This window comes from Callospermophilus lateralis, chromosome 3, assembly GCF_048772815.1.
Source record: "Callospermophilus lateralis isolate mCalLat2 chromosome 3, mCalLat2.hap1, whole genome shotgun sequence".
In the NCBI taxonomy this organism is placed as follows: domain Eukaryota; kingdom Metazoa; phylum Chordata; class Mammalia; order Rodentia; family Sciuridae; genus Callospermophilus; species Callospermophilus lateralis.
The window spans coordinates 48,840,945-48,862,245 of NC_135307.1; the positions used below are offsets into that span (position 1 = coordinate 48,840,945).

At 35.3% G+C, this 21,301-nt stretch overlaps 1 protein-coding gene across 1 annotated transcript in view; it reads left to right on the top strand.

Moving 5' to 3' along the window:
* The window catches only part of Ttc6 (tetratricopeptide repeat domain 6), a 181,257-nt gene that overhangs the window by 90,111 nt on the left and 69,845 nt on the right, over positions 1 to 21,301 (top strand). Inside the window, exons 9-13 of the mRNA XM_076849316.2 lie at positions 5,491 to 5,583; positions 7,596 to 7,670; positions 8,751 to 9,121; positions 20,128 to 20,581; positions 20,891 to 21,020. Of these exons, the coding sequence (XP_076705431.2) occupies positions 5,491 to 5,583; positions 7,596 to 7,670; positions 8,751 to 9,121; positions 20,128 to 20,581; positions 20,891 to 21,020 (1,123 nt within the window). The remainder of the gene's footprint in view (positions 1 to 5,490; positions 5,584 to 7,595; positions 7,671 to 8,750; positions 9,122 to 20,127; positions 20,582 to 20,890; positions 21,021 to 21,301) is intronic.

Consider the following 21,301-nt stretch of genomic DNA (forward strand, 5'->3'; position numbering starts at 1 on the left):
GGAATGGGTGGATCTGAGCCACTGGGCTTGACCTCCCACAGTGGTTGAGAGCCTGAATCCCGTGTGGATTGGTGTGGGTGGTCTGGGCTGGATCTTGGCTCCTGCCTAGTCCACTGATCAGAAGGGGCAGTCCTGCACCAGAGGCTAGGCTCTGGGGAGTGTCTGCCCCACTGGAAAAGGGGTGGACCAGGCCTACTATGCGCCTGGGCCCCCCAAAGGCTGGTGTGTTGAAGTCTCAGTTTTTTGTATGTAAAGTGGATGTCTTGAGAATTTAATGAGACACTGTATAGGGTATTGCCTGATAAATACAAGTGCTGAATTAATAATAGCTTTGACTGTTGTATAATATGAGTCCATTTTTAAGTGGCTTATTTCTTCCATTTGATCTTAAAGACTTCAATTAATTGGGGGTTTTGAATGAAGCTGTGTTTTGTCCATTTCTCCATATGTTTACTTAATGTGATAAGAAATCATTTTATCTTTACTATGAATTTTAAAGTTATGAATTTATACATTTTTGTCTCCTACTAATTTTAAGTGACTCAATTTAGCCTATTTAATGCTTGAATTCTGCTATAATTTTTTAATTCCTATGTTCTTTTTTTGTATCTAGGAATATTTTAATTTTGTTCCTTTCTTTGTTACATTTCTTTGTTTTTGACCTGTCGTATAAATAACATATGGCTAATTTGGCCTTACAAATAATTACTTTGTGATTCCTGTCTAAAAAATTCCATTTTGTCTTTTGTTAAAATGCCACTATTTTCTTTAGCAAAATAATTGCGCAATTTTTAATGGCAAGGGCTATTAAATACTTAAGAAATTGAACAAGTAGCATATGAATGAAATTCAAAAATAAAGATATATATGGCATAGAATATTTCCCAACTTAAATACCATCTTTTAGTTCTCTTTTCCCTGAAGTTAACCACTGGTAAGTGCATTTTTTTAAATTTTATCTATTCAGATGTTTTCATTGTCATTCATGCTATGCAAATCGTTGTTTTTACACATACAGAATTGCAATTTATATTTTTCTGCCTCTTGATTTTTTCTTTTAAAATATACTTGAGGGCTGGGGATATGGCTCAAACGGTAGCACGCTCGCCTGGCATGCGTGCGGCCCGGGTTCGATCCCCAGCACCACATACAAACAAAGATGTTGTGTCTGCCGAAAACTGAAAAATAAATATTAAAAATTCTCTCTCTCTCTCTCTCTCTCTCTCTCTCTCTCTCTCCCTCTCTCTTAAAAAATAAAATAAAATAAACTTGAACATATATATATATTACACACATGTTTTTGTTTGGAATTTCTGGTCCAAGTGTATGTATATTTAAAATCTTGGAAGATTAACGTGCAAGTTTGCATTTTCTTTTCTTTTTTTCTGCACAGTCTAATGTTTTTATTTACTTAAGTAAAAGATACATATAAAGATGCCATGAGCTAAAAAGGTAAGGTTAAAAATATGAGTATATAAAAAGATTGCTTTAATGCAAAAGATGGATGACTATAAATTTACATCAGTAGGTGTGGCATCAGGAATATGCTGCTCACATCTCTTTCGGAGAATCTGTTAAGAGGAGCATGCTTAACTGCCAGCCTCTAGGTGCTGTCCTGGAGATCTGCCATGATATTCACTCTAAGAGGAGCATGCTTATTGTCAGCTACTTCTAGCCAACGATGGAGCACAATATCGTTTCTAGAATTGATGCATTCTTGCTATGTGGGATTGCTTTTGTGAGTGACTTTGACTCAGATCTTTCTCAGAACTGCTCTGTGGTCCTTCTCTCATCCCTTTTCTCAGATGTCAGAATGGCATCATTGTTGGGAGGGTCCCCCTGCCTATTTCCTTTTTCTTTATTCTTAACTGGTCACGCATGCTTTTACTTAAACTGATACAGGAGGGAATGTTAGATGAATACAATGCTTCTTAAACTTATGTTTGCTTATAAAGTACAGACATGCATTTTATAGGAAAGTGTGGATATAGGGCATTGAGAGTAGGTAAAATTGTCTGGGAAAAAAAGTAGAAATTGTAGCAGAATGGGATTAGTGTAAACTGGTGATCATGGCATAGCCCATTGGAAAGGTGGTCCAAAAGAAAATCAACACTGGAGGTTGTTCACTCCCCATTTTCAGGAGAAAAATGATCCAACAAGATTTCTGGCACAAGGAGATGGCTCAGACTCACGAGTTCTGTTCACCAGAAAGAAACCAGACCATTCTTCCAAGACTCTTGGTTCCTATGAATAGAAAGTTGTATTTAGCTATAAAAACATATGTACTCTAATTTTTAAAAAGCAAATTTTAACCTATTTATATTTTGAATTTACTGGTTTTTTTTTGTTTTGAAAGTTATGTTTGTTATTGATTCTGCCTTTTGTTTTATTTTTCCTTTTATTCCTTTTCTTAAACTTGTCCTTTTTTTGTATCTCCCCACCACTTTTATTTAAATTCTGTGGCCTGGACATAATATATTCTGATTTTACTTTTTCATTACTATTTTAAAGAGTCTCACACATATTTAAGCACATCAGGAGTCAGTCAGGGGCTGGGGATGTGGCTCAAGCAGTAACGTGCTCGCCTGGCATGCACCAGGCGCTGAGTTCGATCCTCAGCACCACATTAAAAAAAAAATGAAGGTGTTGTGTCTGCTGAAAACTGAAAAATAAATATTAAAAAATTCTCTCTCTCTCTTTTAAAAAAAAGAGTCAGTCAGAATCCATCTTTCCTCTCTTAAAGGACATTTAAAAATGTTTACTTCTTCCTGTGATCTGCCACCTGAGTCCATTAAGTATTTCAATTTCTGAAAGAGTGTTATAACTTTTATTACTGCATCATAATAACTCAGATTTAGCTAGAAGCTTTGCTGATTTATTTTCTTACCACTATTTCCTTTACCTTACATTATTCCCTCTCTTCTGTGATTTTTGTTTTGCTTATTATATTTTTAACTAATTCTTTCTGGGAAGATCTATGGGTAATAAATTTTTAGAATACTTATACTCGTGGATGTGTATTATTTCTTTTGCTCTGCCTCCTGAATTCCAGTTGGATCAGGCATAAAATTCTTTTTAAAAATTATTTATCATTAATAGAATATACTATTCTATTCTATTTTTATCATTATTTCTATTTTTGTCATTATCAGGTACTAGTAATTAGTAGTCAGACACTGTAATTCTTCTCATTCATCCCTCCTGGCACTGCATGAACTTGTTAAAACCAAAGGCTTCTATCTTTATATTTTTATATATATAATTTAATTTATACATGACAGCGGAATGCATTACAATTCTTATTACACATATAGAGCACAGTTTTTCATATTTCTGGTTGTATACAAAGTATATTCATCATATCAGTTCATGTCTTCATACGTGTACTTCACATTTCATGTAAATTTTGTGAGAGTAGCAACTGTGCTCTCATTCATTGTGGCACCCCCAGCCTCTAGAATACCAGCTTGCTCATAGAGATGATCAGCATGTATTTATCTGATGAATGAAAGAACAAATACAATGAAAAAGACACAAGTCCTCAGTTTCAACACATATGTGAAGTGTCAAGTGTGTTTAAAAACAGTCCCCAGACATGGTGCTGAAGAGCTGGCAAGTGTTCCTAAGTGAAAGAAGGCTGCAGTGTGCTTCAAAAAGAACAAAAGCATTTTGGATCAGCTTCATTCAGGCATAAGCTCTAGTGGTATAGGTCATGAGTTCATTGTTAATGAGTAGATAATATATATTAAACAAGGTGTATTTAAATAGAAAACTCATAAAATAAGGTAATGTATTGATGAGTGAAGAAAACTAGATACTCACTTGCTGACAAGCGTTGCTCACTAATTCAGTACTCGCAAGTGTTTTTACAGAAGTTGATTTCTGCAAATAATAAGGATCAACTACACATGTTTATTGTGTCTGTCCTTCATACAGGGTGTAAGCTCTATGAAAGCAGCACTTTGTTTTTCATTGCTGCAGCCTCTAGAGTGGTGGCTTGCACATAGAGGTCATGAGCATGCATTGATCTGATGATAAATTTTTGCATTGCATGTCATGCAAACAAAACAAAACTACAATTGCACTCTTGGACAGTATTTTAGCAAGTTCCAAAGTTCCAACATATGAACTATATTCTCTTTTTAAAATAACCATTAACTGTTAATAAGTTCTGCTATTTTGATATCATAAAATATGGTGTTAAGTGTTTTGTCTTTTTTTCATTAAAAGTATCATTTTAAATGTGTAATACTGGCTATTTCATCATTTTGTAATATCTTGCACAAGCATATGACAACATGTATTTGTCAATGAAGAGTCATGATGAAAGCATCCAAGTCCCTTTCTGTTATGTTTACTAATTCACTTAACCTTAAATTGTACTATAGCTACTTCCTAAAAATACAACATAAGGTCAGGTGCAGTGGCACATACCTGTAATCCCAGTGGCTCCGGATGTTGAGGCAGAAGGATGGAGAATTCAAAGCCAGCCTCAGAAACTAACTGAGGCCCTAAGCAACATGTAGTTTGCTGTGAGTCCCTGTTTCTAAATAAAATATAAGAAATGGGCTGGAGATGTGGCTCAGTGGTTCAATCCCAGGTACCAAAACAAAATCAAACAAAACAAAAAGCATAAAAGGATGAATAAAAATTCAATGCTGTTGATCCCTAAGTTATTCATAGCCTTATCCTTTGTCATTGATAATTACATGATACTTTTATTTAAAATTAAATAAAATTTAAATTTTATTTAAAATTAAATAAAATTTAAATGTTTTATGATTATTTTATTTTATTTCAATTTGAAATGTTAGATTTTGGGACCTAAGAATTTCAGCCAACAAGTAAAGCAACAGCATGGTTTAACATGAATCCACCAGGCTGTCAGATTTAGACCTTTAATTTTTTCAGCATATTTAAGTCATTATAAGATAGAGAAGTAGGACACTTAATAATCATAATTATTGTAGACATTCCTCTGACTCACTATATGTAGAATGAGTATATATGTATGTGTGTGTGTATAAAATAGTCATTGGATAGAATTCAAAGTATAAAACATTGAAGGAAATTTTCATTCTAATTCATGTTTAGAATGCTTTCTTGTGTTTGAAAATGAATAGTCATTTATTGACCATAAATCTAGATAATATGTCTTATTCATAATCCTCATGTCAATATGCTAAATAAATTCAGTGCTAACCTATGAAAACATATGATCCTTGATCACTCAAGATAAAGGATGCCAGAATTAATACAGTTGTATCCATTTGGCTAAGGTCCAATGCTGAAGCCAAACTGTAGGTTTTGGCCAAATATTGAGGCCATAGCTGGACATTAATGCATCTTTAGAAAGTGTTTTCTAGAATTCTACCTCTTTTATAGTTTTTAAAATTTTGGTAATAATAATGTTGTACTATGAAGTAACAGTGATCACAGGCATTTAAATGTATTTCACAAGATAATTTAAAACTTATCTTTTAATCACAGAGTGTTCAAAGAAGCAGAATTTTAACTGAGAAAATTTTGTCTGAAAGCAAGGAAAGAATCAGTCTAAGTGGTTACAGAAAAATGAGCTTTAAGGTATGTATGATTTTTGTTCTGAACTATGGATTGTTTACTCTGTCTGCCGATAAGTTCAGAAATTATTCCTAGTAATTCCAGAAGTGATTTCTTGGTACTTCCACATTCCGGGAAATGGCTTCGACTAGACAATGGTATCTTTGTAAAGGTTGCATCTTTGTCAAAGATGCTGTCTTTATGACACTCCAAAGATGATATTCACTAATCAATAGCAACATATCTGCTGTGAATTTTTCTAAAATTTCCAGTTTTCCTTCTTATTCTTGCCTTAAAGACTTGAATGATTAAAGGAACACATTTATAAGCCTTTTTTTAAAGAAAAATATTTTTCTTTTTTTTTTTTAGTTGTAGATGGACACAATATCTTTATTTATTTATTTTTTATGTGGTGCTGTGGATCAAACCCATTGCCTCTCACAGCCCCAGCCCCTTTTGAGCCTTTTGATTGAATACAGAAGCTGTTTATGGCCATGAAGCAGAGTAAAACTGATGGCTCTAAATGGTGATTAGATTAGATGTATTCTCATGAATCCAGTATCTCTATACTGTATTTAGGTAAGCTTATTGAGTAATAAATATAATTGGAAAAAATGAAATGGTGATCGAGGGCAGAGGAGAGGTATGAAATTTATATAATGGGGGACGAACAGGAATGTTTCATTTTTCTTTCACCGTGCCTGCAGCCCTCTACTCCCCTAGAAGATATCTTGGGTATGTGCCACATAGTAGAGAATTCGTCCCCTGATGCAACTTAAAACCACTTTTCTAGTCAGCTAACTAGGTTAAATATGCCTCAATGCTTCCTCCACTGTCCCCCATAATCAGAGAATACTCTTTTCAGAAGGGGATAGTAATTTTCTCCTATGGATCACTGTTTCTCTGCCTTCTTGATAGCACTCAAGGAACTTTTTCCCCCATGTATGTTTGATCTTTTTCTTCCTCACCAGACTGAAATTATATCATTCAAGTTCACTATTCTATCTACAACACCTAGAGCAGTGACTGTTACTTAAAAAAAATTGAATCAATAAATGACACTTCTCTTTGAAAGCCATTTACGCTTTTTAGAGTGTGGTAGTAGCATCACTTGCATCTACCTATCATATATTCCCATTTTTAGTAGCTGCATTTTTGAGTTATCCTGCTGTAGTCTTAAAATGGGTATCATTATGTCACTCATGACTCAAAAAACTCAACCAATCCACCTAGCAAATAAAATTAAGTCAGAGTGCTTAACTAAGCCTCTTAACTTGGCCTCATCTGTATTTTTGTTACCTCCCATTTTACCTCTACTTCCACATAACCTCCATGTGTGCTGTACTCTGATCACACGAGAATCCTCACAGGCTAATATTTCGGTCACTTGGACATTTCTCGGCTTTCTGAGGCTGTTGCCTTGTCCTGGGATATTCTCTACCCTTTCTCACTAAAGAAGTGCTGCTGTCTTCACATAGTAATTCTGATGCTTCCTGTTTAAGCTGGTCTATCCAGATTTCCACCTGTTCAGAACTGGTTTCTCCCTCTTCTGCGTTCTCTTTATACCTGATCTGTGCCATCTTTACAGTCATTGCCACAGGTGCTTTTGATTACAGCTATATCTCTTGCTGTTTGCACTGTTACCCTGTCTGAAAGCGTGGAACATAACATTTCCTTTATACTTTCCACTCCAGTTTCAGCTCTTTTAATATAATATCCCTATTCTTGGTGCTGTTATATTATAATAATATATGATATTTATCTGGTCCCCTGAAGTAAAAAGTTGAGGTTGCTTGTGATGAGAGAATTAATAAGATAATTTTCTTTATTATATACTTTGCTAAGTTAATTGATGCATTTTGAATCCTGTTCCTCTTCAAGAAGTCAGCGACTTCAAAGTCAGTAAGAACCTATGTTTTAATTAGTATTTCTACATTTCATTAATTTACCTACACAATTATTATTAGCCAACTATCAAATGACATTTTAGTTTATGTCTACAGTTAATATGTATTTCTCATTCAATTATTTTGCAGGTTTTCTTACTAAAAAAATCTGCATCATTTGAAAATATTAAAAAATGTTTCAGTACACAGTCTACACAATTGAAGGTATTGTAATTTCAGCTTTTATTATCCAAAATAAATGTTTATATTTCTACCAATAACAATTGCCTTACATTTTTTTCCAAATGCATACATGTATGTTTCATATTTTAGTCTCTATTCTAATTACATTTTGAGTCAAATATAGTTTCCAGAGATGGAGGAGTATAATATCATGGATGGTCAAGATCTCTATTATTCTTCAGTACGTTTTAGATACATAACTAGCTTGTATGAAATTGTTGTTTGGAATTTGGGTCTAAATTCACTATAAAAAGATCTCTCTATAACAAATTGTTTATTAGCAAAATGAAATGCTATAAATTTGTTGACAGTGTTTCAATAGGCAGGAAATGATATATCAAAGGATTAGAAATTTGTGTTCTTTTATTGAATAATGAGTATTAGAGTTTCAATTATTAATGTATATAATTGACCAGATTTTCAGCTCCTGCTGTTGTAGTGTTGCAGCAGACCCCAGCTGCCACCGGTATCTTCTTTCAAGGTTCTTGTCTCATGAATTTGAAGAATGAAATCCACAGACATGGACGAGTAAGCGTAAAAGAGTAGGATTTATTCAAGCGAGAAGAAGAGAGAGCTTCTTCAGGGCGAGAAGGGACCCAATTGGGGTCCTGATTGGGGTTGCCACTTAAATGTACTAGTCTAGGGGGTTATGTAGCTACTGGGTAGTAGTGTCCATCAATATTTATGATAATCAATATTTTATCAATATTTATGATACCAATGCTATTGGGCAAAATCTATGCTAATTAGCTTGAGTCTGTAGCATTCGCTCAGGTCTTTCTTGCCTTTGCTCACTGCCCTGTGACAAAGGAGTTGGATGGAATGTTTGGAATTTGTTTCTACAGGTTAATCTAATGGAGTGGCCTTTACATGTGGAGAAGCCTTTATCGGGCTCATTTTCTTAACTGTTTGCCTGTTTTACTATATGTCTTTTCTATCTTTTCATTAATACCCAATTTAAAACATTTTCAAAACAGTGCCCAAACTACATTATTAGTAACTATAGCCAAATTAATTTTAATTGATCGTATATATTTTTTACTTCCTTTTTTCCTTATTAAGAGAGCAAAATCTGCAGTTGAATTGAGAAAGGAGTTCACCACCAAATCATTAGAACTAAAGGATGATATTCAAAGCAACCTGAGCCTGTTGATGTGCCAGAAAAGAAGGGCGTTGGAGCTCCAGTTTGCTGAGCAAAAGAAGGCCCGGGCCCCTTTCATCAGAGCACATATTAGTGAGCTCCTAGAGAGCATTCCGGATAACGACACTTTTGAAGACATCTCTCTGTCTCTCATTGAAGCATCGAAAAAAGCTGGCATTACTTACATTGTTTTTCCAAAGAGAAAGATGATGAAATGGAAGAAAAGACTGAAATCGAATAAACTTATGACTATGTATAAAGAGTTAGCCAAGCCTCCAAAAACAATTCAAAGGTCTTGTTCAAGCAATATTACTTTATAATTTAAGAAATGTATTGTGGTTTTGGCCTCAATTTTATAATTTCCCCCAGTGAAGTTTTATTATCTTACTTAGCACTGAAAATATGCTAAAGGTATAGTCCATCAATTTTTAAAAATATATGGATGTTTCATGGTATTAATATGTGTGTTGCTCAAACTATAAAGTGGTTATATGATTTAGGATAACAAATGAAACTAAATCAGTTTGATGACTGAATGAAGTCTCTCAGTGGAAAGAAAAAAAAATCTAACAAATTACTTGTTAGATATGGTTGGGTATGAAAAACTAACCCATGCTCCAAACAAATACCACTCATTTAAAAATCAAAATAGATTTCTGTATTTAACTGTTTTCAAATTTTAACTTTTTCTTGAATGAGAAATAGATATATAGAGAAACTGGGCTTTGTATGTTCTGAGCCCTTCTTCAGAGATCAACACACAAAAATAATTGATTTTCTCCTTACTCAGAGGTAATAATAGCTAGTGTATTTAAAAATATGGAGGGACCTGAAATCATAGCCAGTGGAACTTGAGATATGTTCATATTTCAGTGTTCAGAATATCACTTTTTTTCTTTTTCTTTTTTCCCATGATACTTCAGACTAATTAAATGAAAAAAAAATTTTATGCTTCTATCCAGTGCATTATAGTTATGTATACTAGTTGGGTTCCTTTTGACATAATCGTACATGTGTGGAATTTAATTTGCTCTATTTCAGGCTCCAGTGCTTCCTCTTTCCTTCCCCCATTCCCTTTCCTCAACTCTACTCGTCATCCATTTATTTATTTATTTAATTGTTGATTTATAGATATACACAAAGGTGGAGTTCATTGTGGCATATTTGTACATGTACATAGTGTAATTTTATCAAATTCATTTTGCATTTACTCCTCTTTCTTGTCCCTCCTTCCTCCCCGCTCAATGGCTTTCTTTTACTCCTTTGATCTCCATCGTCTTGTGGGATTGGATCCCCCTATGCTTTTTCTCTTACTTTGCTGTAGCTTCTGCTGTATGAGAGAAAACTTTTGACCTTTGATTTTCTGAGTCTGACTTATTTCACTTAACATGATATTCTCCAGTTTTGTTCCTTTATTGGCAATTCTATAATTTCATTTATCTTTATGGCCAAGTAAAACTCCATTGAATCACTTTCTTATAACCAAAGTGTTGTGCAAAATGGTTTTCTTTCTTCTTTCTTTTGGTACCAGGGAATGAACTCAGGGGTCTTTAACCTCTGAGCCATATCCTCAGCCCCTTTCTTATATTTTATTTAGAAGCAGAGTCGTGCTGAGTTGCTTAGGGTCTTCCTAAGTTGCTGAGGCTGGCTTTGAACTTGCAATCCTCCTGAGCTGCTGGTATTTACAGACGTGTGCCAGTGCCCAGCTACAAAATGTCTTTCAAAAATTCGTGGGATTCATTTCTCTTTAGATGTCCCTGGATGATAGGGCTTATTAAAAACGTCCTTTTGAAAAGTAAAAACTTTCTTGATGATAAAGGAATAAAAAGTTTGTGTTCACTTTATTGTTATAAAGGCTTGGAGGCTCTGCAAAAGTCTTATCTTTTGGTGTGGATCGTGACATATTTCTGAAGAGACTAGGGAATAGCACGTAAGTGTGAGTGACAGAGTGGGACAGAGGCCAACCACAGTGGAGAATGCCATTTGATCCTGAGATCTCCATATACTTTTGTTTCTCCTCTGTAATGAAACTTTTTTGATTAGGTTATCTTTAGGAGATTTTGGGTAGATTTCTTAAGTTAAAAAATGTTTTAGAACAGAACTAGAAGTTTGCTCATATGTCTTTGGCACATTTACTGATTTCAAAGTATTATGAGTCTTCACCATCCTAGTTAAAGGACAACACAGCACCACCATGACTTAGGTGATTTCCATGGGAAGGATATAATAGTAGATGAAACACTGCTTCTGTGGGATGTTGTTTTGCTTACTGACTCTTCATTCTTTTGGGTATAAAATTTCACCATTTATAAGGGACTTATTTGCCTTTATTAATAGCCTGATTTAAAATTTGTATATGCTGCCAACAAGCATGATAAGAATCCCACAATGAGCCTTTTGGTGGTGGCAATAAAATAAACTGTGCAGTGTTTATCCAAGACACATGTTAGTACAGCTTTCTTAACTTTCTTCTTCTTTCTTTTTCTAAAAGTCTTAAATTAATTTACCACCTAAATGTAGGTAGGAGATAATTATTAGTTCACAACAAGTTATCAAATTTCTTAAAAAAATAGTTTTATTCCTATAGCTGGAGATCTTTTTTTTTTTTTTTTTTTAACCAATCTTAACTTGGTAACTCAGAAATATCCTTCTTATTATCTCCTATTCCACCTTTAAGCTTGTTGAATCAAAGCTCTTCTTAGTGGGCTCTTTTAATGGTTAGAGGTGGATTACGTCTGTTCTCATGTAACAAGCCAAATCTTGACTGTGGAAAGGAGTTCCTGCAGTAGGCCATTTGAGCAGTTTAAAGACCCAGACTCATGCCTTCCCTTTCAGTCTTCTTGCTGTAGGTTGCTGTGTTGCCTCCTTCCTCAGCTAGGTCTTGGCTGGATGCTATACACCTGTACTAATTTTGTAGCTTCCCTGTTACTCTTCAAGTGTCCCTCTGCTTTGGTCCTTAAGCCCAATGTTGAGAGACTAACCATTGAGGTCCAAGAGGAAATCTTCCTCAACAGTTGGCTGACAAAGCAGTGAACCATTCCCACTGAAGGCCTGGCTGCCTTGACTTACTGTTATCATTCCTGCTTACCTGGGCTTGTGTGAATTGCTAGTCTCTTGGATCTCTGTCAGTGCTCTGGCTTCCAGGACTGAGGAACATTCTTAGGCCTGTCCTTTTGCTGATGGATTGCCTATACCCATGAATTTCTCTCTTTGGGCCCCATTCTAGAACAATTGCCTTTAGTCCATACTTCCATTATCAAAACCTTGTATGACCTGCTCCTGAAAGTGAATCTGTGATCTCAGTCTTGGTTTTCTGGGCCCATCAGGAGAGGCAGAGTTTAGCCCCTCTCCCCACATCCAGCAAGAGATGACACATTTTCCTTTGTTGTTTTTATTCTTGCTTTGGGTCAGGAATCTGTATATTTGAATTCTAATCCCCATTCCGTAGGTCCTTGGTGACCAGCCCAAACTGCCTAGTTTCTTCTGCTGTCTCCCTATCTGGAAGATTTAGAGCTTATTCACATGATTTCTGAAGTAACTTTCAGCTTCAAAGATCCCATAATTCATGTAGTAAAATCAACCTTATTCTTGCACAAATGAAAAATTTGAGCAAACCATTTAGACTATTTAAAAAATTATTTATTTCCTCAAATAGTCTTACATCTCATTACAAACTCATTATGTATACATGTATTCTGACATGACAGCCTGGTATTTTCATACTGGCAGGTTAGGTAGTAGGTTGATTTACCTTGGTTCCTCTCAATGAAAAACTATAACCATACTCCTGGCTATAAAAACATAGATCTAGACTTGCAATATATAAAGAAATATTTCCTTTTTAGGGTGGAAGTAAACAGCAAGTCTCCCTTTCTGATCTTTCTTTTTGTTCTGGACTATTTAACTTCAATGATGTGGGGTTATAACTTTTCCTTGTAAAAGTTCATCCACCATCTGCATTTGCTCTTTATGTTTTTCTAGAGAGTTGTGTAACAAGTTCTTTGTTTTCTTGAAAATGTTAGACTTACTTGGTAGTAAAAATAAAACAAATGTATTGTAAAGAAATTTAGAAAGAACAGCAATTCTCTGAAGCCACAACATATTTAGGAATGTTTATATGGGAATACATTTTAACAATTGTATTTTTGAGTGAATATGTGTGTAAAATGTGTTTCTATATAGAAAGTCTGGAGTTTTATACAGCAAACTGTTGTAGTAACTATTTTTGGGTTATAGGAAATTGATCAGATGGGGAAGGCTGAGACTTTCAGTGTTTTACTTTATGCACATGTGTCAAAAAATGGGTACTAACTTATTCTTTTTCTTTCCCATCTTAATTTATGGAATCTTGGGACTGAATTTTAACATTTGACCATGGTAACAATATCAGCTTAGGCTTTTGATTGGTTTTAAAAATGTGTGTGTGTGTGTGTGCGTGTGTGTGTGTGTGTGTGTGTGTGTGTGTTACTAGAGACTGAACCCCAGGATACTCTATCTACATTTGCATCCCTTTTTATCTTCTATTCTGAGACAGGATCTTGTTAAATTGCCCAGGATGGACTTCAGCTTGCCATCTTCCTGCCTCAGCTTTCTGACTAGGGATCACAGACTTGTGTCTGTGACCACCACTTCTATATTTTTTGAAAATTCTTCTAAGTAAACATTTATTTGTGACTAAAAAGAACATTTCTTCCTTATTTTCAATTTTAAAAGTCTTTTTGAACAATGTCATGTGGAAGGTGGGTATTCTTAAAGTATATTTTCATTCATGACAGCTGTATTTCTGAGTAGATCAAAGGGCTCTACCAATCAAAACATATTGATCGTACCCCAATTCACACAAAAATAAATGAAAATTTTTGTTTTCGACTTCAAGATTTTCTTTCATAAATCTTCTTAAAAACTTTAGATTCATTTTTGCTCTCTAGTTAGAAAGTATTAGGAGAAAAGTAAGAAGTAAGCAGGTAGTGAACCAATAGTAAGGGATGTGTTTGAAATAATTACTTTAGAATTTGTTTTGTGTGCACATTTGTGTCATTGGTTAAAATTTTATGATTCATGTATATACATATTCCTATTTTCCTGGAGTATATCTTAAGAAATGTTTTATATAATGGAATCAAATACATGGTTGTTTTATGGAACTCCTTGAGGATGTTAAAAAATGTATTATAACTTCAAGACCTCTGCCATCAAAGTAAGCTTGAATAATCTGATAAGAAATTTACTAAATATTCACATCATTTGCTATTCTAAATTGGTTTCCAATTGCAGCACGTGAAGCCAGCATACATTCATGGAACTCAATTCCATCTATCATCTATATCCCCTGACCAAAAAAAAAAAAAAAAAAAAAGGTTAAAGGACATTTTAATTTTTGTCAAGGTTGATTACTTTGAGTTCATGAGAACATTCTTTGCTTTTATTAAAACTTGAAGATGTTCATGTTACTGTCTTATGTACTTTTATAAGACCATATGCTGCTTTCAGAATTTAGGATCCTAAATGTTTATCTTTCCCTAATAGTTGGCAAGTTTTCTTTTTTTTCTTTTATTATTTCTTTTTAAAATCAGATTGTGAAAAATGTGTATCTAACTTATTCTTTTTCTTTCCCATCTTAATTTATGGAATCTTGGGACTGAATTTTAACATTTGACCATGGTAACAATATCAGCTTAGGCTTCTGATTGGTTTTAAAAATCTTTTAAGTGGATAAGTGACTCACTTTCAAGTTACACTTTTTTTTTTTTTTAGTTTTAAGTTCTCTAACCTTTGCTACGTCATTCCAGTCAGTCTTGAGCATGTGTGGTTCAGGAGTTGGGCTGAGGTGCATATGGGTTAATATAGAATTAGAAGATTCCTTCAAGGATTGAACTCCCTTTCTTCCGGAGTTTCTTCTTCGTTCTGGCCCTTTTGGACTTCTTTCTACAGTTTCTCTGTCTAGTAAAATTTCCAAGTATCTATTGCTCTTTAAGTACATGCCACCAGCTACTCTGAATTGTAGCTCATCTCTGATGTAAAGACACAAAAGGACAAAACCATTGGGAAGTTTATCCTGTAAGGGCTGCTTCACCAAGTTTTGACTCCCATTCAGAGTGCCTGCTTTTGTTTACTCCTCAGAATCCTCATGCAGTTGATTTTTTTTAGTAACTTCTCAGTTCGTTATTGTTATAAACAGAAGGGGCTTCTACCATCATAACAGAATCACAGCTCTGTATGGATTTTTAGTATATTCTTAGTGGGAGATAGCACAGCATGTTTATTTGCTGGTGTGAATGATTCAGTGGAGGGGGAACAGTGGATACAGAAAAACCAGGAGTCATTGAAAGAATGAAACCCTCGGGAAGGTAAAAGTGGATGAAATATAGAACATAAGTGCTACTTAAAATGAACTTAGAGGAGGGCACGTCCACCATTAAAAACAAAGACTGGTGTATGTGATTCTGTGTATTTGGTCATATGAAAATGAGGGAAGGTTTCAAGTCTTTTCTATTTTCAAAGAAGGTGAAGTTCGTAAGTCCAGAGTGAAGGGGTGAAAGCTCAATTTCTTTAATTGAATTATGACACATAGTAGGAACTGATCCACAATTTGATGAATAAATGACTTAAGCCATTCATTTGTTTAATGTAAATTTATTGGCCAGCTACTACATAGCAGAGGGCAGTAAACAAGACTAACAAACTTTCTGTTCTCATAGAGCTTATATTCTAGTGGGAAAGAAGGGGAGACAGAGAAGGGGTGGAGATGAGATTAGCAAATGATGTTAAGAGAGAAATGTTATGAAGAAAATTAAAGAAGCAGTGAAATGGGGGTTACTATTTTAGACAAGAGTGGCCATAGCCTTTGTGAGGTAATGATATGCAAACATAGGATTGAATGGAATGAAACAGTGAGAGGTTTGAACATCTGAAGAAGAGGTAACAGCAAGTGCAAAGGCCCTGAGTTGGGAACACACTTTTTCTTTCTTTCTTTCTCTTTCTCTCTCTCTCTCTCTCTCTCTCTCTCTCTCTCTCTCTCTCTTTCTTCCTTCTCCTTCTCCTTCTTCTTCTTTTTTGAGGGACAGCATAGAAATTAGTATGGCAGGAAAAGAGGGAGTCAGAGTGGTGAGAAGTGAAGTCAAGGAAGAGGTCAGATTGATTTCATGCAGAGCCTTGTGGGCTACAGTAAATGATAAGTTTGAAATTATAAAAGTGCCAGGAAGTCATTGTGAACTTGATAATTGGGTAGTGACATTTACAGGTTATGGTAAGGACACTGGATTCTTAAATACAAAAGAAAACATTGGAAGTTGAGAGAAGTGAATTGATATGGCATAGTTTATGTTTCCAAAGGCTCACTGTGGTTGCTGTGTGAAAAAATAGATTGATTGCAGTAGAAGCAGTGAGAAGGCTATTGAAATAATCCAGAAGAGAAGTGATTGCTTGTCTGGGGTGATCTAAGTAGTGAAAAGTGCTTGGACTCTAAGATAGATTTGGGGAGTAGAGCCAATAGAATTTACTCCTGGATTTTTTGTGGGATGTGAAAAGAAACAGATTAAGGATGATTCCAAGGATTTCTCCTGGAGCAACTGGAGAGATGGAGGTTTGCTGAGAAGGGTAAGACTGCTTAGCGATCAGATGGTTATGGCTTTGGTGGTACAGTGTAGACAAAAATCTAAATGGACTGGACTTCAGCCTAGCTTTTTATATTATGAAGACATTGCAGGACAGCTGACATGCTGGTCAGGACAGTAAAGATAATATTATTGTCCCTGCTGTGAAAATGTAAACTTTACCTGATTCCCCATCTTGCAGAAAAGGAAAAGAAATTATGTCAGGACCACAGCTGCAAACCAGGTGTCAGGAGGTATGTTCATTGCTTCAGTAAATATACCTACCACATCTGGAACTAAAGTTGTGGTTGTTATCAACACCTGATTAAATCTGTGATGATTTACAGTAATTTATATACAAGATATTTGTTTTTTTGCTGGAAAACGGGTCCTTGCCTCACTAGATCCACTGTTAGGAGGTCTCAAGCTAAGATTTTTCCTATCACCTGATTTTCATTATTCCTTAATTGGACTGATAGATTTCAGTGGCACCCACAGAGGGTGTTGGTGGATCAGGATAAATTGAAAGCAAGTATCTGATAACCTCCAGGAAATCTTAGTATTTCTCCTTCTCATACCTTTGGAAAATTTACTATGTAAATCTATGCCTCATGGCAGGATTCTTTCTCAATTGGGCCTGGCTTGGCCTTTCTGTCAGGTGAGAAATTTTGGATGCAAACTTTCCTAGGTCTGAGAGTTAGGCAAAAAAAAAAAAAAAAAAAAAAAAAAAGGTCAATCTCCACTATAGCTGGTTAGCTTTATGCCCAGAAGACCTAGAAGCTTCTCACCTGTGTAAGTCAAGGAATGCCCATCTATCTCATCTCTGAGTACTCGTGGTCATTTAGTTATGGCCATAGATCCTTGCAAATTAAGATTTGGTTATTATCATTCTGTCCCTGTGGTTTATTGATGTAATTGTGCTTACAGGTCTTTGCTGGAATTTACCACATCTGTATCCAACTATTCCCATTGGGACAATTGAACAAAATCAATTTTCTCATCCTTCTTCTTTATCATTTTTTTTTTCAATTCTAAGGTCAGCACTGACAAAGATTTTCAAGAATACTGTGCTCCCTCAATTATGCATTTTCTGTTTCTTTTTTCCTCCCAGGGGTTAAGACTTGACTAAGAATGTTCCATATTGCAGATCAATTTCCATTTCTTTGAACCTTAGAGCTTACTCCTCTTTAGAAGTGCTTCTCAAAGTGCATCAATGTATGTTATCTGGGAACTTATTAGGTATGAAAATTCTAGAACTCCACACTAGGTCTGCTGAATTAGAGACTTTGGGAGTGAGTCCCAGAAATTTGTGTTTTAACAAGACTTCCAGGTGATTGATGGTAATGTTTGAGCTCATTCTCTTAGAATATGCCAGGGTAGGCTATCCAAGGCTACACTAGCTAGGGCCAGTAGCACCCACCCAAGGCCACCTCCTGAATCTGGGCAGGGGGGTGGTGTAAATCAGGTCCAGTACAGTGCATAAGCAATGTGACAGAGTAGTCATTGAAAGATATTTATGCAGGAGGGGAGAGAGTCTCACAAATGGGGGATCTGACAGTCCCTCCGTGTTTATTCAAAGGAAGGTGAGATTTGGAGATTCAAAATTCTCACCTTCATTCATTTCTACTCAGATGTTCACATCTTTTATTTCAGTTTCCTATTCTTTCCCTAGCTTCATTTCTTTGGTGCATAGTTTTGAGAGTTTGGGCATTTAATAAGTATTGCAACTATTCTTTTGATCTGAAAAAAAGTCAGGACTACACAATGTTTATGATCATTATTGTTGTCCTAGTGACTAAGTGATAGCTTGCCTGATCTCCTGGTACCTTACCTTTCAGCTGAATATTCTTCCCTCTTAGCAATGGTGATGACTTGAGAGGTGGATTAACTATTCCCTATTTTACCCTGGCAAGAAGGTTATCCTAGAATCCTTTATGTGTGGGTGTGTTTCCTGAGTCCCCCTGTGGTACCAATTACTCTGTCAGTCAGGTTCCCAGTAGTAAATGGCATTCTCAGCTTAGGATAATTCTGGGAGGGGCCGACAAAGGGGAAATTTACAAAGATGCAGGGTATAGGGAAACCACAAATAAGAATGCAGTTTCTGGGGCTAGAGATAGTCAAGTCACTCTACCCCTAAGTTTGAAAGGACAGAAAGGTGATTACTAGATCCTGGAAGAGTTGTATAGAAAAGACCTCCTTGAAAGAAGTAGTTACCTTTGATCAAGGGTCATAGTCAATTTGAGGTGACCCTTCACAAAGGAGCCCGTGGAATAGATACTTTGATTTCATTTTCCTCTTTCTGAGGTTCCTAATTGGACACACTCAATGAGAACACAGACAGCAAGGGACCTTGGGAATATAGTCTGTACGCATTAGTCTCCCGTGACAAGAGAGAAGGGTAGGATTGATGCTGAGGTGCAAATAAAACCTCACACAGAAGTCCTTTCTAAGTGACATTTGAACAGAAACATGAATTGAGAAGAATCCAGATAGTCAGAAGGGCTAAAAAGGACAATGGCCTTGAAGCTTGCTCTCAGTGATATGGCTGAAGAGTAGGGCGTGAAGGAGGGTGTAGTGGTATCAGAGATCTCTGCTGGGACTTCATCATGTGGTGACATTGCAGGACATGGTGAAGGACTTTGTTGGTATTCCAGGTACCTGGGGAAGATCTTGGAGGAATAACATGATCTCAATACTTTTAAAAACAACATGCTAAATGTCATGTAGAAGATGGATTAGGCAAGAGAAGAAGCAGGGGAGCAAGGAGTTATTGTACCCTGAACAGAAGAGATGACGACATCTTGCAGTAGAATGTGAAGAGGAGTGGAGAGAATTGGAAAGGACAGAAAACGGACTTTTCTTACTTTTGTTCTCCCAGTTTAAGCACTAGGTCTTTTTCACAGTGTATATTTAGTAAGTGCCTGTGAAATGATGAGATTAAAAATGTTTCTTTTTTTTTTTTTTCTCAATAGAATGTTTCTCCTATCTCCGTGGCTAGGGCAGTACCAGTACAGACATCTGATAAATGTTACTTGACCTTGAAGCATTGGAAAGCATACTATGCATTATTTAATTTGATAGCTTACTGGAGAAGGGTGAAGTCTGGCTGTTTATTCGGTAGTCTGTTTGGAAGTATTTGTTCTTCCTTCCCAGTTCCTCAAGTTGGTATCCTCTCCAGCCTCTGGGATGGCATTCCCCTTCTCACATCATGTTTACTGCCTTAATAGCAAGAAACCAAACTGGTTGAAAATGGCCAAAGAACCTGAATATACATTTCTCAAAAGAAGACTTGCAAATGGCCAATAGATACGTGAAAAAAATATATCAGGGAAATGTAAATTAAGACCACAATGAGATATCACCTTATTCCTGTTAGAATGGTTATTATTCTTCCTTGTAATTCCTCTGGTGGAGGATGAGGTGGTGGTGTAAATTAAGCCTGAAAGGAGCACTGACCACATTATTTTCAATACTCTAGTGAGACTACCTCTTTAACAATAGTCTTTTGCTTTTATAAACTTGAGAGAAATTCTTCATTCTTTGTTGCAATTGTAATGAATTAAAAAGCAGACTTGTGTTGTATAAAATTAACATGTAATTTTATTTTGATAATAGAAAAATAATAATTTGTGGCTGAGTTGATTTGTTAATCAGAAAGATAATTATGTTTTTGTAATTTAAAAAAATTTATTCTTTTTAAAACTAGATCATTATCTCATGGAATACTTCCTGGAGAAAGGAAATGTTTTCTCAGAGTTCCATTATATGAACGTCAAGTACGGTGTCCCAGCTTACCTTTGAAGTTAGATTTTGATAAATTTGTGGAAAGTAGGGGAGGAATACCAAGGAATACTAATCCTCGGATGTGGGCTGCTGAAATATTCATTAAAGATAAGATTCCGAAAGTACCTCCACCAGTAGTGAAAACTTGTGTTGAAAAGAAGATTTCTGAAAAAGTTGAAGAACCACTAAAACTAGAATTAAGTGATTTTTTGGGGTGTGATCTTCCACCAGAAGTCATTGAGCATTATAAATCTGAAGTGAAAACCTTGACTCAACAAATAAATAATAAGATACTTCCTGAAGTTGCATATTGCAGGCGTGGAGCTATTTATAGGCATCTGGGAAAGTTACAGAGTGCCATGAATGATTTACAGGAAGTAAGTTTTTTTTTAAAATAAAAAGAACAATACTTACCACTTGCATTGCTTTTGATGATATGGTAATTTTTGCTGGAATTTTCAATAATGGATAATTATATAGTATGTGGGATTGTGAAAATGCAATTACTGGCATTTCCAAATAATTAGCATTAAAACACCAAAATTTTGTTTGTCAGATTGGAATGCTTTATTTTATATTATATGCACACAAAGCAACTGGGATTGATAGTGCTTAAAAAATTTATTTGATAGGATATCTGCCTTTAGCAAATCAACTTTAGTTAAATTTATGCATATGTTTTCTAGGCTATAATTTTGGAGCCAATGCTTCTCAATGCCTATTGGCACCGACATTTCATTTATCTTTTCCAAGACAGAATTAACGATGCTTTGGATGACTTGAATTATATAAGTAAATATAATAAAAATAATACAGGTGGGTTGTTAGTTATGTTACCTATATCATTATCTCAGCTTTTGTCATTTATTGTCATTATAAGATACATAAACCAATAGATATACATTTTGCAAAAATGGATGTGATTTTCCTCAATTATTTTTACTCTTAATATTCAAATAATCCTGTATTGTTTTCAAAATGCTCATCATGGTTTGAAATAGTCATTTTCTTAATATACCTTGATTCCTTACTGCTTATCTCACAAGAAATTTTAGAAGTGATCCACAAACCTTCCAAAAATCTGGTTCATAGTCATA